This window comes from Bos grunniens, chromosome 21 (assembly GCF_055505025.1).
Source record: "Bos grunniens cultivar Pamir isolate PY7600 chromosome 21, Bosgru_T2T1.0, whole genome shotgun sequence".
Classification (NCBI taxonomy): domain Eukaryota; kingdom Metazoa; phylum Chordata; class Mammalia; order Artiodactyla; family Bovidae; genus Bos; species Bos grunniens.
Window position 1 is genome coordinate 68,360,399 of NC_141185.1, and position 19,209 is coordinate 68,379,607.

At 36.9% G+C, this 19,209-nt stretch overlaps 1 protein-coding gene and 1 pseudogene across 34 annotated transcripts in view; both read right to left on the bottom strand.

Moving 5' to 3' along the window:
* Positions 1-823: 823 nt before the first annotated feature.
* Positions 824-19,209, bottom strand: part of LOC147349853 (uncharacterized) — a 36,815-nt gene continuing 18,429 nt past the window's right edge. For 9 of the 34 annotated variants that reach the window (XR_015150174.1, XM_086364952.1, XM_086364951.1 and 6 more), the window contains 4 exons: positions 5,823-5,953; positions 5,378-5,506; positions 3,404-3,517; positions 824-2,448 (listed from right to left, as the gene is read on the bottom strand). Coding sequence is in view for 26 of the 34 variants with exons in the window: in XM_086364952.1 (XP_086221078.1) it covers positions 5,943-5,953 (11 nt within the window). In the remaining 8 variants the exon portion in view is untranslated. The remainder of the gene's footprint in view (positions 2,449-3,403; positions 3,518-5,377; positions 5,507-5,822; positions 5,954-19,209) is intronic. The other 25 variants (XR_015150177.1, XR_015150176.1, XR_015150175.1 and 22 more) reach the window with 3 other exon arrangements.
* LOC147349854 (small nucleolar RNA SNORD116) lies at positions 11,248-11,328 on the bottom strand (annotated as a pseudogene).

The window sequence follows — 19,209 nt, forward strand, 5'->3', positions numbered from 1 at the left end:
TAAATTCAATCAACATTTTCATCTTACTCTTTCACCAAGTTTAAACTCTCACAGGATGAATTTTGCCCTCTCCTAACCAGTTCCTTGCTTCCCTGGTGACTCAGTGGTAAAGAAAACCACCTGCCAATGCAGGAGATGTGGATTCAATCCCTGGGTCAGAAAGATCCCCTGGAGAAGGAAATGGCAACCCACTCCAGTATTCTTGTCTGGGAAATCCCATGAACAGAGGAGCCATGGGGTTGCAAAAGAGTTAGATATGACGTAATGACTAAACAACAAGACAGTTTTCTGCCTTGAAATTCCTACCTTAAACCGTCATCCCATCCCTCACAACCTTAATTTCCTGCTTTTGAAATACTACTAAACCTTGTCAAAGTACTGTTTTCCCTTTCTGTTGTAGTTTTAATAAACTCAGCTTTGCTTGCTTATAGCTGTCTCTGAGAGTCTTTTTGTGTAATAGACCAGAAACATGCTGGTCAAACCAAGAAGGGTCCATTAAAACCTAACTAAATCAAGGGTGGGTGATATTTCCACAATCCAGATAATCCGGGAGAGGAGAATCACAACTATCAGTATTTTCAAAGGATTTAGTATGTAATTTGAAAAAAAAAAAAAAAAGAAACTCCATGAAAAAGAGGAAGGAGACCACTTACCCCTAAAACAACACAAAACTTTTCAGATACAGAAAAATTATCAAGTAAGAAAATAAACTGAAAGAAGATACTCCTGCCACAAAGTGAAAATATTAACAATAATTAAAATTACTGAATAAAAAGAAAGACATACCTTGTCCTTGAATAGGAAGACTATTATTAAAAACCAATTCTCCCCTAAATTAATTTATTAAAAGTCGATGAAATTGCAGTCTAAACTGTAATTTCTTCTAAGAGAAGACACGAGACAGGAGGCAGAAGAAGAGACACACAACCCACAGAACAAAAATGGAGTCAGTCACAGATGAGAATACAGCATATGTGCAAGATGGCATTACAGATAAATGGGCAATTATTGGCAAATAATCGCAGGTAATGGCAAATAACTTGGCAACTTTAAGATTTCAAATAAAAAAATTTCTGTGATTTAAGAACTTGAATTAAAAAAACACAAAAGAATTAGAAGTTAACATAGGTGAAGAGTTCTATGGGATCAGTATAAATATCTTTCCAAAATGACATGAACTCAGAAGCCATAGAAGTGAACATGGTTATACCTGGACATATAACAATCAAATACATTCTTATAACAAAAACGAAGCTTAAAAGTGTGTTAAAAATATCTGTAATGCGTGACAATCCAAAGCTTATTCCCCCAATAATAAATGAGCTCTTTGAAATCAGCAAAGGACTAAAACCTCCCCGCAGCCCCGAAATTGGACATAAAAAGAAAATAAAAAATACAGATGGCTAATAAACATATGAAAAAATGATCAAACTCAAAAACAAAAGAAATACAATTTAAGACAATAGTTTGGGCTATCACACTGGCAAAGATTTCAAATATTCATAAAATTCATTATCTGTGAGATAGTGGGAAAGTTGGCAATCTCATTCATGTTCATTTGAGGATTAAGTTGTTACCATGTATTTAAGGAAATCATGCAATCATTTTCAAAATTTGAAATATGCATATACTTAATCCCAGTATTTTAACTGCTAAGTAATTTATTATGATATAATAGACAAATGCAAATTATTGATATATAGGGAGGTTCACTGCACAGAATTTGGTACTAACATAAATATCTATGAATAAGAAATGTTTGAAACATTTAATTATATTTCATGTACAAAACAATCATGCAGTCATTCAACAGATGACACAGATATGTATTACTGAAACAGAAAAAAGGGCATTGAAAAAACTGTTAAATGAAAGCAAATTTGCAGAATAATGTGTACAATATAGCTCTATTTCCAGAACCCCCTAAAATAGCTTGTGTCTGTGTGTGTGCATCTATCTACTTAAAGAAGGCACACAACTCCCTTAATAGAGGAAAACTCGGAGATAGGATTAGGAGAGAAAAGGGCACTTAATTTATATATTAGATGTTTAGATATGCTTTGAATTTTTGAAAAAATTTAATAGATCTTATTTTTTTAATTTACTACATGGCAAATGAAAATTATAAATGTATATTTATGGGAGTACTAAGCAATTCCATCACTTTGAGTTTCTTGTGCAATATAATTTCCTCTACTGAGGCTCCTGGGATTGAGTCAAGTGGAAGCAAGGGAAACAGTCACCATGCCCAAATTAAAGTCTCATCGATGATATCCCAACATGAGCATTTCTCAGTTAACCATTTCTTATCTGCAGGAGGTATCCACTGCAACACAGGAAAGAGCAGAGTTTCCATGCACAAAGAAGACTGTCACTGTACTGGAGAAGCTGGTGGCAGAAGTAATGGCACCTACAGTAACAAATCCACCTTGTCTCTGTGGTCATCACCTGCAAGGACATAGTGGGGGAAAATTGGCAAAGGTGAGGCATACATTTTCTCAGGAGCCTGTCTGACGGCTATGAAGTCTTTGTACACTCTTCTTCTATGTGTTCTGGAACAAATCTACCCAGAATACACAGAGAAAGCCACATTTTCAGCAGCTGGGTACCTGCTATGGCCAGAAAAATGACTAAGATTTCTTAAAAACAAGGATGCCAAATACTGGTGATAATTTTTCTCCTTTGCTTGGCCAACAAATGGAGATCTCCAACTATTTCAGACTTTTATCTGTCTCTTTCTCTTTGAATTTGACTCATTAAAGTGCTAGGTCATTCATTCATTGAATCAATTATTTCAGGCAAAACTACTTGTCTACCCTTCAGTCTAATGACCACTGAGAATTACTATATCTCATGAATATAATAATTCTCTGGTAACACAACACATCCAGCAAAGAAGTTTAGTGTGTGTGTGTATGTGTGTGTGTGTGTGTGTGTGTGTGCGCATGTGTGTGTTAGCTGCTCAGTTGTGTCTGACTCTTTGTGACCCCATGGACTGTAGCTCACCAGACTCCTCTGTCCGTGGAATTCTCGAGGCAAGAATAGTGGAGTGGGTTGCCATTCCCTTCTCCAGGGGATCTTCCTGACCCAAGGATTGAACCCAGTCTCCCGCACTGCGAGCAGATTCTTTACCATCTGAGCCCCCAGGGAAGCCCGAGAAGTTTAGTTTATTAGATAAGAAAAGTTAAGGAAATATTTTACATTAGCCGTAAATGTACTAACCGAGATGTAGAAAAACTATGAAAGTATGTAAGAAAAGCTGTATCTCTTAACTCATTACACAATCTGGCCTTTCAATTAGAATGTAGCCATAAGACATAAATCTTCAGAAAACTGGCACCTAACTTCCTACCCAGACGTGGTTGCTCCTAGAAAGCAAGGACTATTCTGACAAAACCCTTACCTTCAGAGGGCAGCCCTCAGACAAGAGGGAGGCAAAAGGGCTCTGTCTGAGAGTCTTCCTTCAGGGGTTTACTGGTATCATTCATGCTCAAAAGAGCTCCCAGGAAGTCATCTTCTGAGGGGTGGAGGGGGAGAAACACCACTTCCAGTGAAAAAGGCGATTCAGCTGAAGTTGGGAAGTCACCCCTTTTCCATACTGATTTCATTTGAAAGCTGTTTCCTGCTCTGTCATACAGCACCGAAATTACAGCTAGCTGCTCATAACTCTATACATTTCAATATCAGCACCTTGTATCAGAGCCTTTCTCTCTGGTACTTTCCCAGAACTGACTGAATTACCTGGATCCCACTGAAAATTATGTTTCTTTTCTATCGTTTATTATTTGTTCTGCTTAGATGGCCAGGTTTTTTATAAGATCACTCTGTATCGTCTACTCATATATCTATTCTCAATAAAAGTTTGTTGAGAACCTACTCTATGATAACCCATTAGGAGCTTGTGTCACAAAAATGAACTTAAAAGCATCATGCCATTAAAATTAAAACCCCATCTGGTGAATCAATCATACAAAAAAAAAAAAAAAAACTGAGAAGTAACGTGGTAAATGGTCTTATAGAGGGAGATTCACTGATAGCGATGTGAGTCTAGATATCAGTAGCATGTTATTGAGTTTAAGGTGCAACCAGACTGCTGCTTTCCTCTACAGCCACCAGCCCTCAGGAAAACAAAATGAGACAAACAATAGCATTCCTCATGGAATCTACAGAATCAGTAGTGATGCTTCCTCTCTAATTTCTAAGTTCAGTGATTTATGTCTATCTAACTAGTGAAAGTCAAAGTCGCTCAGTCGTGTCCAACTCTTTGCAAACCCATGGACTATATAGTTCATGGAATTCTCCAGGCCAAGATACTAGAGTGGGTAGCGGTTCCTTTCTCCAGGGGATCATCCCAACCCAGGGATCGAACCCAAGTCTCCCACATTCCAGGCAGATTCTTTACCAACTGAGCCACCAGGGAAGCCCAAGAATACTGGAGTGGGTAGCCTATTCCTTCTCAGCAGATTTTCCTGACCCAGGATTCGAACTGGGGTCTCCTGCATTACAGGTGGATTCTTTACCAGCTGAGCTACTACAGAAGCCCTCTAACTAAAGACTTATCAATTTCATCAATCTGCAGAAATCTAGCTTTTGGTTTCATGAGTTTTCCCTATAGTTTTGCTGAGCTTTACCATTATGTCATTGACCTTTGTTCAAAAATTTATTATTTACTTTGGGTATTCTCTGCATGATATAATTAATAACCTTTTACTTTCAAACAGTTTGGTTTTTGTTCTGAAGTATCTCTCTTAGAAGCAATGTGCACCTGCTTAATTTTTTAAATCTTCCAGTTTCTTTTAAATTTAATATAATCATGTGGTTAGATTTGTGTCTACCATTTTCCTATTCATTTTCTAGATGTCTTATATATTCGTGGTTTCTCTGTTCACTCTAAATTGTCTTTTTGTATTAAATAGACACTTCTTATTGCACTATTTTAATTAGTTGGTAGGTTTTTTTTAAATATTTTGGAGTTATTTGCTTAGTATTGACCCTAGGGTTTGTAAAAGGCACCTTAAATTATCACAATCTATTTCAAGTAACACTAATTTTGTTACCTAACCTTTTATATATATTAAACTTAGTTTCAGAGAAATGATTCTATTACTCCTTTGGTTCAGATTTTCCAAGAGATCAATGATTGAAACCGTCTTTGGCCCTGGCATGTTTATAAAAGCAGCTATGAGCCTAAGATATGTGATAGTCACTAAACACTAAAGATCCCACCACCACTGGCCACACAGGCATGCTATAAAGTCATGGAGACCAGCAAGCACAATCAGTGACCCAGTCTCATGCTTGACTAATGCAGACAGATTCTCACTGTCACTGTAATTCCCTAAAAGAGTATCAGTATCCTTTAGGACAAAATGCTTACCTTTGTGAGAATTCACACAGGCCTTTGAGGATGGAGGCAGAATTATTCCTAACATTTTTCTTTATGTCTCATCTCAAGGGGAAGGAATAAGTTCATTCATATGAAACCTAGTTTTTGGAACATGTCAGTCTGTGGGAAAGAATAAATGTGCATCTAGATGAGAAGTAGAATGAGTTCATTTGTCAGCATAAACAAGACAGGAGTGTTCACAATGTATATGCATGTAATACATATAATCATTCTTCTGAGATATTTCTGATATTATTCAAAAGACTGATAGTGAAAAAATTTGGGGTGGAAAAGTGCCTCATATGACTCACCAGATTATTAATGCTTCACACTCTTTGGATTAATAGACATTTCATAAAAGCAATAAAATTCTAAATTGATTAACAACATAGTAAAAATAATCTAGCAACATACATTTATTACAACTGAATATTACCTCTAGAAAGCAATGCTGTGAATTTTCCCAGAGAAAGGAGCTCATACAAGTGACGAAAACAGCACTTCTTTGGGGGTGGCAGTGGAATTCCAAGCAGCAAAATATCCCTTCTCTCTAACATCACTTCCAGTCTACAAAGCACAAAGGAAGTCAGGGAATTGAGAGATAAAATGTTCTTAATGGAATATCTAGTAACAAGTTGTTATAAGAAATACATCAAAGATATTCATTGGGCAGTCAACATGACAAAAACAATAAATGGTCACTCTTTGGAACATATTTGTTTAGAAATATTTTTTCTAAGGCATTGGTCTTCTTAGATCTTTCTTCAAGCATATTAGAAATTCCACTTGGGGTATATAAAAGTGGCTAAGGAAATCCATATAAAAAAACACCAAAAACTAAAAACAAGAACTGGAAATTTAATCATTTCACATCTGAAAATGTTTAATGTAGTATGTAGTTGAAGCCAGTACTCACTGTGTAACTCTCTTGGTTGATGGAAAAAAAAAGAAACAAAGAAACAATGATTCAATCCTAGTAAATGACTGGCAAGCAAATTAAAATATATTGTGAAGGTCTTAAATACAGTAACTACTTTTTAATTATCATATATTTGCTTCAGTTACTGAAGAAAAATAAACATTATGTTTGTATTTTGACCATCTATAAATAGCCCTTATGAGAGGACTCCAGCAGCTCAGACAACTATGTGAATGGCTCAAGTGTAGGTACAACCATTTCTAGAATGTACTAGAATTAGCGCTCACATGCTAATTCTCCAGGGTCTGTTTACTACAAGTGTATTCGTGCTACCAGCTAAACATTCAAAGCGTTGCAATTTCACCCTCAAATTAAAAGCAGAGACATAACTTTGCCAACAAAGGTCCATCTAGTCAAAGCTATGGTTTTTCCAGTAGTCATGTATGGATGTAAGAGTTGAACTATAAAGAAAGCTGAGCCCCGAAGAATTGATGCTTTTGAACTGCGTTGTTGGAGAAGACTCTTGAGAGTCCCTTGGACTGCAAGGAGATCCAACCAATCTATTCTAAAGGAAATCAGTCCTGAATATTCATTGGAAGGACTGATGTTGAAGCTGAAGCTCCAATTTTTGGCCACCTGATGCAAAGAACTGACTCACTGGAAAAAGCCCTGATGCTGGGAAAGGTTGAAGGTGGGAGGAGAAGGGGATGACAGAGGATGAGATTGTTGGATGGCATCACTAACTCAATGGACATGAGTTTGAGTAAACTCTGGGAGTTGGAGATGGACAGGGAGGCCTGGCGTGCTGCAGTCCATGGGGTCGCAAAAAGTTGGACAGGACTGAGTGACTGAACTGAACTGAAATGAGAAAATGTACAGCTCCATTCCTCTAATGCATACAAGAAGCTAAACTTTCCAATATCACAGTTCTTCCTGGTACCATACAAATGAAATCACTGATCTCCTTTTTGTAAATATTTTTCTTAGGGCGGCTATCTATGTAAGACCTCAGTTTCTCAGAAGTGATTATCTAACTCATTTTGTTCAGATTTTTAAATGAGATCAATTATTTATAGCAATTGATACACATATGAGTTTCTAAAATATAGCACTGCCCACCTCAGAAGGTATAAGTCCAAAGGTTATCATTTATCCACCCTACTCAGTTACAGAGACTAGACCCTACATCAGTGATCCAGGCCCCTAAGGATGAGCCTTTCCTTCATGTTGTACCTCAAGGGGGAGGAATAAACATTTTCATAAGAAACTTGAACTCTATCCTTGTTACCCTGTGGGATAGAATAAAACTGTGGGAAGATTAGAAGTAAACCTGTCCATTGGTCTGTCAGTTACAAGACAGTAGAGTTCAATAACGTAACTGCCTATTAAATAAACATTGCTCTGCTAGGATGTTTCCAATATTATTCCATCAATATTAATTTTGTTAGGCTCTGGTCTCCATAAGAGCAAATATTGTCCAACATTTTCTGCCAAATTAAATGTGCAATAAGACTGTCTGAACATACTTAAAGTTCCAGGAAAATGTTGGCCTGGTGAATAATTCAGTCACAACAATGCACATATAATCATACATATACTCTGTAAACTAAACCTCAGAATTATCTTATCCTCAAAGGTGATCCAGTGGATTGGGGAGAACTAACCTGAAAAAAGCCATGATAGGGAAATGAAGAACATTATCTAAAAAATCACTTATAGCACTTGTTTGAGCTCACGAACATGGCAATTTGCAGGGAAAGCACAGGGTTACACTCCGCCTGATGGTAGAGTCACAGCAAAGCAGGCAAGACGCACACATGGACATGTGACTGAGAGGGTAGGAGTGTGCAGAGAGGAAGAGCTAGACACTGAGATGTCTCACCATGAAATACTTCCCATCCCATCGTCACAATGATGCTCACCAGGCCACACTGCTGAGGATTCAGTGATATTTGGGCAAGCACATCCCTCAGTAGAAACAATTTCTCTCTGCCAAACTGGTGAGGAATAGCCTTGCCATTGTTTCCATACTTAATTTCTATATGAAACATCAGCAGGAAGGTGGAAAAAATAAAAAATTCTGGAAAAGTACAAAAAGAAGCCTCAAAGAATCACCAGATTTTTAAGTACTCAAACTGTTTAAACTGACAGATTGCACAACACCAATGAAATTTTTCATTACTTAAAAAATAATAATTACTCAGAAATTTATAAAAGATTAGATGCTATGTTTAGAGTGCATTATTGGATTTCTTCTTAGATAAGGAGCTGGCAGAAGTGAAAAAACCAGCTTTTCTTTGGTGGAATAAAAATTCTATGCAATTGAAATATTACTTCCAACTGATAAACCACAGAGGAAATTAGAGGAGTTGAAAAAAAAATCTTCCAAACTGAATATTAATTGATCTGAGATTTAATTACACACATTTTTTGGCCACTTGTGTGACAATAATAAAAATACACTTTGTTCCATGGAAGAGGAGAGTATATAAAGTCATTTGTTCTAAGACCTGGTGAAAGTCTCTCCAAAGGACCCTTAGACTCACTCATTAAAACTGGGATCTCCCTTAAAACACATATGAAATAGACTGAAGGAATATGAATATTAACCTATAAAATGTCAAGATTTGGAAATGCAATGACCTCACAATTAAAAGTATTTAGTGTAGCATATACTTGACCCCATCACTCAAATGTCTAGGAAATTTGTATTTGGGTGAGACGAAAAACAACTGTATGAATTTTTGTGACAGCTAAAAATCTAATGAGCCAACTCATTAGTAAAGACCCTAATGCTGGGGGAAATTGAAGGCAGGAGAAGGGGACAACAGAGGACAAGATGGTTGGATGGCATCATTGACTCAATGGACATGAGTTTGAGCAAGCTCCAGGAAATGGTGCTGCAGTCCACGGCGTCACAAAGAGTCAGAAACAACTGAGTAACTGAACACGAACAACAATAATCGATCAAATGCCCAGAGTATAATAATTCTGAGTGGATGGATGCTATTAGCCAAGCACTCCAAGAACTTCAATCTCTCCTTACACTAGATACTTACAGATCTCTGTACAGCTCATTTTCCTTAATATATACTATCAGGTGACCCTTCAAACACTTCATCCTAGTTGGTGCTTATACTAGACCAAGCTCCCTCCACATTTTTTATCTAGCATGGTCCCTGGGAGGGATCTCAGCTGACAAGTGATTTTTGTCACTCAGTTTGTTCATATTCCAATGAGGAAGTCATCATTAATCCAGGCACATTAGTGAAAGGGACTTTGATCCTAAGATATATGGCAGGCTCTGAGCACTCAGAGTTCTGACACCCTCAGACACACTGACCCACAGTATTCAATAATGGAGACCATTCATCACAGTCAATGACAGCCCCATGACTGACTAGTACAGCTAGAATCTCACTGTCATATGACTATTACAGAGTTTTAAAAGGAATGTCAGTATTTTCCAGACAAAATGCTTACTGATGTTACAATTCCCATCGGCTCTTGAGGATGAGATGGTAAAATCATCTTCAATACTTCCCTTCATGCCGCTTCTCAAGAAGGGACAAATTCTTTCAAATGAAACTCAACTAATGGTCCATATAGAGTAAAAATATGAAAAAATGAGATTATATATGTCTATTTGTCAAACAAGCATAAGACAAGAGGGCTTATCATGTACCTTCATATCAAATATACTCATATTACTTTACCAGAATGTTTCTGATATTCAAAAGGAGAAAGCACAAAAATCTTGCAAATAAAGGAGACTAAATATTGGACACCTCACCAATTAATAAGTCACATAATTTGGGTTAATAGACACTTAACAAAACCAAATATCTACTTGATTACAAAATCAAGTATAATTAAAATAAGCCATAAAAAGAAAATTTGTTTAAAAATGGTTATTACCTTTAGAGTGCATTATTTTGTTCCATCCCAAGACAGGGAGCAGGTAAAAGTAACAAAATCGCCCTTTTTTTTTAATGTTAGTGAGTACTCCATGCAACTGAACTGAACTAAGGGACTGAACTGAACTGATTCTATGCAATTCCAAAGTCACTTCCATTTTCCAAAGCACAGAGGAAATAAAGGAAGTTGTGAAACAAAATATTCCCAATTAAATGTCAACTGATAAAAAGTATTATTTTAAAGAATTAACCACAGATATTCACTTGATAATCTATATAATGAAAAAAATTATGTTTGTCCCATGGAAAAGGGTGGTGTAGAAAATCAATTTTTCTAAGACCTTGGTCTCAAATTTGACCCGTAATTCCCCCTGAGCATTACTTATAAACTCACTGAAGGAATATGAATATTAACTGATGATGTCCACATAAAATTCCAATTGGATATTTAATCATTTCATGCTTTAAATGTTTAATGAAGTATCTAATGTAATCCATCATCAAATATCTAGAAAATTTCTCCCTGGGTGACAAGAAAAAAAAACTTAATCCCACTCTTTGAATTAATAGGTTAATAAGCAAATTAAAATATATCATAAGATAATCTCACAAATGCAATCAACTCTTCTATTTCCCACATTTCTTTTACTTAAGAGGTAAATGACAAGCAAAAACTAATAATTTGTTTCTAATTAGCTATCTAATAGACCTAAATATGCTGAGCCTCACAAAAGACTTTAACATCTAAGGAAACTGTGAGAATGCCCAAGGATAAGCACAAACATTTCTTGCAATGTCTATCATTTATGTACTGGTTCTCCACTGTTTGTTTACTACATGTTGCCTGCCAAGCACTCAGAATTTTCATTTTACAATGATTATTCATACTTTCTGTACAACTTATTTCCTCTAACACATACTAGCATCTTGGTTTTCTAATACCATAGTCCTTTTCTGGGGGTTACCATTAGCTGACCAAACTGAGTCCCATCGCAACACTTCTGTCTAGAGTGGTCTCTTATGCTGGACCTCAGTTCACATACTGATTTTGTCACTCATTTTGTTCAGATTCCAATGAGATCTATTTTTAAAGTCATCATCAATGCAGGCACATTTGTGGAAGAGATTTTGATCCTGGGATGTGTTGCAGACATTGAGCTCTCAGGGACACACTGAGAGCTAGTTATCTCTTTGCGACACACTGGCTCACACTATTTAATCATGGAGACCAGCATCAATGGTGACCCATCACAATGTTTGGATTATATGGATCACCAGTGATGGCTAGTTAGCATAGCCAGAGTCTCATTGTCATTGGAGGGTTACACTCCCTGAGAGTAATGTTAGTAGTTTCAGGACAAAGTACTTACCAGCATGGAAATTCCCACTGGCCCATAGGATGAGAGGCAGAATGATTCCCAATATTTTCTTTCATTTCATGTCTCAAGGGAAAAGAATAAAAGCATTTATATATATCTAGCTTGGGGCTAGAGCACTGGGACGACCCAGAGGGATGGTATGGGGAGGGAGGAGGGAGGAGGGTTCAGGATGGGGAACACATGTATACCTGTGGCGGATTCATTTTGATGTTTGGCAAAACTAATACAATTATGTAAAGTTTAAAAATAAAATAAAATTAGAAAAAAAAAAAGAAATGGTAATTATGTGAGGTGATAGAAGTGTTAACAAAACCCACCGTGGTAATCGTTTTGCAATATGTAAGTGTGTCAAGTCATCACAAACTTATACACTGTTATATATCAATTCTATCTCAGTAAAGCTGGAAAAAACAAAATTTGGGGGGCAAAAAGCACTGTTACACATTGAAAAAAAAAAAAAAAGCATTTATATGAAACTGAGTTCTTAGTCCAGGTCGATCTGCTGGCATAGAGTAAAATTATGGAATGATGAGAAGTACACATGTCCATCTGTTAAAGATGCATAAAGTAAGACATTTAGTATGTACAAGTAAACAAAGAGTTCCAAAGAATAGCAAGGAGAGATAAGAAAGCCTTCTTCAGTGACCAATGCAAAGAAATACAGGGGAAAAAATAGAATAGGAAAGACTAGAGATCTCTTCAAGAAAATCAAGAGATACGAAGGGAACATGTCATGCAAAGATGAGCACCATAAAGGACAGAAATGGTATGGACCTAACAGAAGAAGATATTAAGAGGTGGCAAGAATACACAAAAGAACTATACAAAAAAGATCTTCGTGACCCAGATAACCACGATCATGTGATCAACCACCTAGAGCCAGACATCCTGGAATATAGAGTCACGGGGGCCTTAGAAAGCATCACTGTGAACAAAGCTAGTGCAGGTGATGGAATTCTAGTTGAGCTATTTCAAATCCTAAAAGATGATGTTGTGAAAGTGCTCCACTCAATATGCCAGCAAATTTGGAAAACTCAGCAGCAACCACAAGACTGGAAAAGGTCAGTCTTCATTCTAATCCCAAGGAAAGGCAATGCCAAAGAATGTTCAAACTATTGCACAGTTGCACTCATCTCACATGCTAGCAAAGTAATGCTCAAAATTCCCCAAGCCAGGCTTTAACAGTACGTGAACTGTGAACTTCAAGCTGGATTTAGAAAAGCCAGAGGAACCAGAAATCAAATTGCCAACATCTGTTGGATTATCAAAAAAGGTGGAGAGTTCCAGAAAAACATCTACTTCTGTTTTATTGACTAAGCCAAAGTATTTGACTGTGTGGATCACAAGAAACTGTGGAAAATTCTGAAAGAGATGGGAATACCACACCACCTGACCTGCCTCTTGAGAAATCTGTATGAAGGTCAAGAAGCAACATTAGAACCGGACATGGAACAACAGACTGGTTCCAAATTGGGAAAGAAGTATATCAAGTCTGTATATTGTCACCCTGCTTATTTAACTTCTATGCAGAATACATCATGCTAAATGCTGAGCTGGATGAAGCACACGCTGAAATCAAGACTGCCGGGAGAAATATCAATAACCTCTTGATACCACTCTAATAGCAGGAAGTGAAGAAGAACTAAAGAGCCTCTTGATGAAAGTGAAAGAGGAGAGTGAAAAAGCTGGCTTAAAATTCAACATTCAGAAAACTAAGATCAAGGCATCCAGTCCATCACTTCATGGCAAATAGATGGGAAAACAGTGGAAACAGTGACAGATTTATTTTTTGGGGCTCCAAAATCACTGCAGATGGTGACTGCAGCCCTGAAATTAAAAAAACAAACAAACAAAAAAAAACACACTTGCTCCTTGGAAGAAAAGCTGCAACCAACCCAGATAGCATAAAAAGCAGAGACATTACTTTGCCAACAAAGGTCCATCTAGTCAAAGCTATGGTTTTTCCCATAGTCATGTATAGATATGACTATAGATATTGTCATGTATAGCTTCCCTGGTGGCTCAGAGGGTAAAGCATCTGCCTGCAATGCAGGAGACCCAGGTTGGATCCCTATGTTTGGAAGATAACCTGGAGAAGCAAATGGCAACTCACTCTGGTATTCTTGCCTGGAAAACCCCATTAACGAGAAGCCTGGTAGGCTATGGTCCATGGGGTCACAAAGAGTTGAATACAACTGAGTGACTTCACTTTCTTTCTTTCTTATTTATAGATATGAGAGTTGAACTAGAAGGAAAGCTGACTGCCAAAGAATTGATGCTTTTTTTTTTAAATTTTATTTTAAACTTTACAATATTGTATTAGTTTTGCCAAATATCGAAATGAATCCGCCACTGTGTTCCCCATCCTGAACCCTTCTCCCTCCTTCCTCCCCATACCCTCACTGTGGTGTTGGAGAAGGTTCTTGAGAGTCCCTTGGACTGCAAGGAGATTCAACCAGTCCATCCTAAAGGAGATCAGTCCTGAATATTCATTGGAAGGACTGATGCTGAAGCTGAAACTCCAATCCTTTGGCCACGTGATGCAAAGAACTGACTCACTGGAAAAGACCATGATGCTGGGAAAGATTGAAGGCAGGAGGAGAAGGGGACAACAGAGGATGAGACGGTTAGACTGCATTACTGACTCAATGGACATGAGTTTGAGTAAACTCCAGGAGTTGGTGATGGACAGGGAAGCCAGGCATGCTGCAGTCCATGGGGTCTCAAAGAGTTGGACACGAATGAATGACTGAAATGAACTGAAGTAAACAAAAGTACTATTCCTCTAGTAGGATCTTCTGATGTTATTCAAAACAGAGGAAGCAGAAACCTCAGATGACCCAGACTGTTAAAAGCTTCACATTATTTAGATTAGCAGACTCCAAAAACCATCTATAATCTTGCTTGCTAAAAACACATACCAGAAAAATGTAGAAAATACATTTATTAAAAATTGCAACGTTGCCTCTCTGGAGTGCGTTGTTCTGATAATTTCCATAGAAGGGAGCATATACAATTGTAAAGTCAGCAGTTACTTGGATAACTGGTAGGAATTCCATCCACTCTAATTTCACCTCTAATGTATAGAATATATTGGGAAATTAGGGAATTTGACAAAACCATTATAATTGAAAGTTTATAAACTAATAACATATTATAAGGAATAAACCATAGACTTCACTTGACTATGTAAGAAGAAAAATAATGCTCACTACTTGGATCAGGATAACACTGAAAGTCATAAGACTTTGTCTCAGAGTTCCCCCAAAGCCCTCCCTTGGCATCAGGTATTAATACTAGGATCTCCCCTTCAATATTATGAAACCCACTAACACAATATAAATATCGGGCAATGAAATCTACCTAGAATATCAGTGATTGGAAATGTGATAATTTTTAACTAAAAGTGCTTAATACAGCATCTACTTGGATCCATAACACAAATGCTAAAAAATTCTTTGGGTGACAGGGAAAAAAAAAATTCTCTTCCAATTCTTGTGATTTGTTCAGCAAGGAAATTAAAATGTTATGGAAAACTTTTTGACAAATAGAAACTACAATTTCTACATTTTTTTTTTTACTTTAAGAAATAAGTAAGTGAAAATCATATATTCTTCCTTGAGTACCTAATCAACCTCAGTCTGAAGATTTGGGCACTGAAGAAAAACGTGTGAATGGTTCATGGTTAGGCATTACCATTTACCACTGGCCTCCCTACTCCTGTGCTGGACCTGGTTACTATGACTGTATGGATACTGCCAGCAAATATTCAAGGAGTTGCCATGCCATCCTTAAGTCAGATACTTATAGACATCTGTGAAATTCAATTCTCTTCCTTTATGGAATCAGGATAGCATTCAGTTACTATGGACCCTATAGTACCACTAGCTGACCAAATTGAACCCCACCCCAACATTTTTACCTAGCATGGTCTCTTGTGCGTCTATAGACCTCAGTTCACATAAGTGCTTTTACCACTCTTCTGGCTCAGATTCCAATGAGATCCATTTTGGAGGTCATCACTAATCTAGGCACATTGATCCTGAGACATGTGGCAGACACTGAGCTCGCAGGACTCCGTCTCCTTGGGACACACTGGTCCATACTATTCAGTCATAGTCATAGTCAGCGGCCCAGCCTCTTGGCTTATTAGCACAGCCAAGAGTATCACTGTCATTGGAGTTATATGATTCCCTAAGAGCAATGTCAGTATTTTCAGGATACTGACATTTCGGTCAATAATTGGAAATGTAATAATTTTTAATTAAAAATGTTTAATACACCATCTATTTGGATCCATAATACAAATGTCTGATTAAAAATTAAAATGCTTACTGATATTAGAATTCCCATTGGCCCTTGAGGATGGAAAGCAGAATTATTCCCAATATTTTCCTTCATGGCTTATATCAAGAAAGAAGAAGCTCATCCATACAAAATCTAGTTTTTGGCCCACATTAACCTGTGGGAAAGTATAAATGTGGGAAGATGAAAGATACATGTCTATGTGTCAAAACTGCATAAGACAGGAAGATTTGCTGTGTATTTTTATGTAAAATGTATGAATTTATTACTCCTCTAGGATGTTTCTGGTTAAAGAAGAAAAAGCATAAAATCTTAAAAATACAGGAGACAGAAGTTTCAGATATCTCAATAGATAATTGGTGCTAATGAAGTTGTATTAACTATTCATCAACTCAGTGCAATTTTTATCATTCAAAAATAATAAATAATATAAAGAACAAATTTACTAAAATTGGCTGTTACCCTAGGAGTGCATTGTTTTGTTACTTCCCAGTTAAGAGAGCTAGCACAAGTGACAAAATCAGTACTTTATTGGTGTGGTGATGATATTTATGGAATTCTAATGTCATGTCCAATACACAAAGTACACATGAAATTAGAGAAACTGCAAAACAACGTTTTTTAATGGCATATTCAGCTACAAGAAGTTATAAGAATTCATAATAGATATTCCTTGATCATAAGATGACAAGAAAATTATGTTCACAACTTTGATCACAGTAGAAAAGACATATTTTTTCTAAGATATTTGTCTCCAAACTTTCCTAGCACATTTGCTGAAAAATTATTAAAATTAAGATATCTCTTTAAACACATTAGAAACCCAATGAGAATATATGAAAGTGGCCAATGAAATTCATGCAAAAAATCTAAGAATTTGAAGTATAATCCTTTCACATCTAAAAATGTTTAATGTAGTATGTAGTTGAAGCCAGTATTCAAATTATACGAAATTGCTTGCTCCGTTTGTAAGAAAAACAAAAAACAAAGAGACAACTGTCTAATTCTAGTGACTATGTTGGCAACAAATTAAAAGATGTTGTGAAGATTTCATATACCTACTTTCAGTTGGGCTCCCCTGTCTCAGATGGTAAGGAATTCGCCTACAATGCAGGAGATCTGAGTTCAAACCCTGAGTCAAGAAGACCCCCTGGAGAAGGGAATGGCTTCCCATTCCAGTATTCTTGCCTGGAGAATCCCATAGATAGAGGAGCCTGGCAGGCTACAGTTTATGGGGTTGCAAACTCTTCAATTTACATATAACTGTTCTACTTAATAGAAAATGAAGAGCAGAAGTTCGTAACCTTGAATTTTGACAATCCAAGCATGCTGAAGACATCAGTAATCACTCAGAATATTTTGGCAGCTCAGACAAATGTGTGAATGGTTCAAGTGTAGTTACAAAGATTTCTCATGGAACTCATTATTCAAGTAGTGATTACCCAGAGTTTATTTACTACAGGTTTGTAGATGCTGGCAGCCAAGTACCCAGAGTTAATCATACCATCCCAAATTGGTTGTTGATCAACTACTGTACAATTCAGCTCCTCTAGCATATGTTGGCATCTTAGTTTCCCAATACCATAGGTCCCTTTGGGGTACAGCACCTGCTGAGCAAACTGAATATTGCTCCATGTTTTTGCTTAGCATGTCCTGTGGACTGCACCTTAGCTTACATAAGCGATTTTGTACTCATTTTGTTCTGATTCCATTGACGTTCATTTTAAAAGTCATCATTTTTCCAGGTGCACTTATAAAAAGAAATTTTAGAATGAAACATGTAGTAGACCCTGAGCTCTTAGGACTCTGTCTTCCTTGGGACACACTGGTCCACACTATTCAACCATGGAGACCAGCATCAATGGTGACCCCCAAGGTTGACTAGCATAGTCAGAGCCCCATTGTCACTGGAGGATGACACTCCTATTATACCCCCTGAGAGGAATGTCAGTATCTTCAGGAGAAAGTGCTTACCAGCATGAAAAATTCCCAGTAACCCTTCAGGATGAGAGGTACAACTGTTCCTGAAGCTCTCCTTCATGTCAGATCTCAAGGGAATAAACTCATTCATATGAAACCAAGCTCTTGGTCCATCTTGAATTGTAGTAACAGAGTAAATACATATAAAGATGGGAAGTGATAACGTCCATTTATCAACCAAACAAAAGATGGAATAGTTCTCTGTGTACTTGTTATTCAGTTGCTCAGTCATGTCTGACTCTTTGTGACTCCATGGACTGCAGCATGCCAGGCTTCCCTGTCCTTTACCATCTCCTGGAGTTTGCTCATCTCCTGGGGTTTACTTAGGTATTTTAAAGTTTTATTCCAAGCAAAGAAAGAGCAAACATTATTGAAATAAAAAAGAAAGAAAACATGAATAACTCACCATATTATTAATGCCTCGCAGTATTTGAATTAACAGAGTCTTCATAAAGCCATGTGAATTCCTGACTTCTTAAAAAACAATAATAAAAACAATCCTGCAAAAATCTTATTGAAAATTGGGTTGTATTTCTGGAATATATTGTTTTGCCATTCTCAGATGCAAAAGCTGTTACCAATGACAAAATGGCACTTCCCTGGTGTGTTGGTGAGAATTCCAAGCAACAAAATGTACCTTCCATTAAACATCACTTCCAATCTATAAAGCACAAGGAAAAATTCAGGAGACTGAGAAAGAAAATCTTAATATAATGATAAAAGTTTATACAATATTCACCATAGATAGTCACTGGACAACTGGACAGCAGAACAGTTACACTCACTCTTCAGAGTATGGTAGTGTACAGATTAAGTTTTTACAAGCCATTAGTTCAAAGTCTCCCAGTACACATGCCTCAGAACCATGCATTACAACCAGAATTGCTCTTATACACATAAGAAACACATTGAGGGCAGAAGTCATGATATATATATACATAAAAATGCAAGAATTTTATTATGATTTCACATCTAAAAATGTTTAATACAGCATATAATTGAAGCAACAATCAAATGTATGTGAAACTGCTTCCTCACATAATGGGAGAAAAAAGAGAGATACAACTAAATGACAGTTGAAAACATTGAAGACAGAGTTGGCAAGCAGATTAAAAATACTACGAAGATATTCCAAAATACAGTATCTATGCTTCAATTTCCATGTAATTGTTTCATTTAATATAGAAGTGAAGAATAAAAACCTATGATCTCTTTGAATTTTGACCATCTAATTGCCCTAAAGAGACTGTCACTCAGAAGACTCCAGCAGCTCAGACAAACATGTGTAGGCATAACTGCACCCCACATTTTTAGCACTCATGT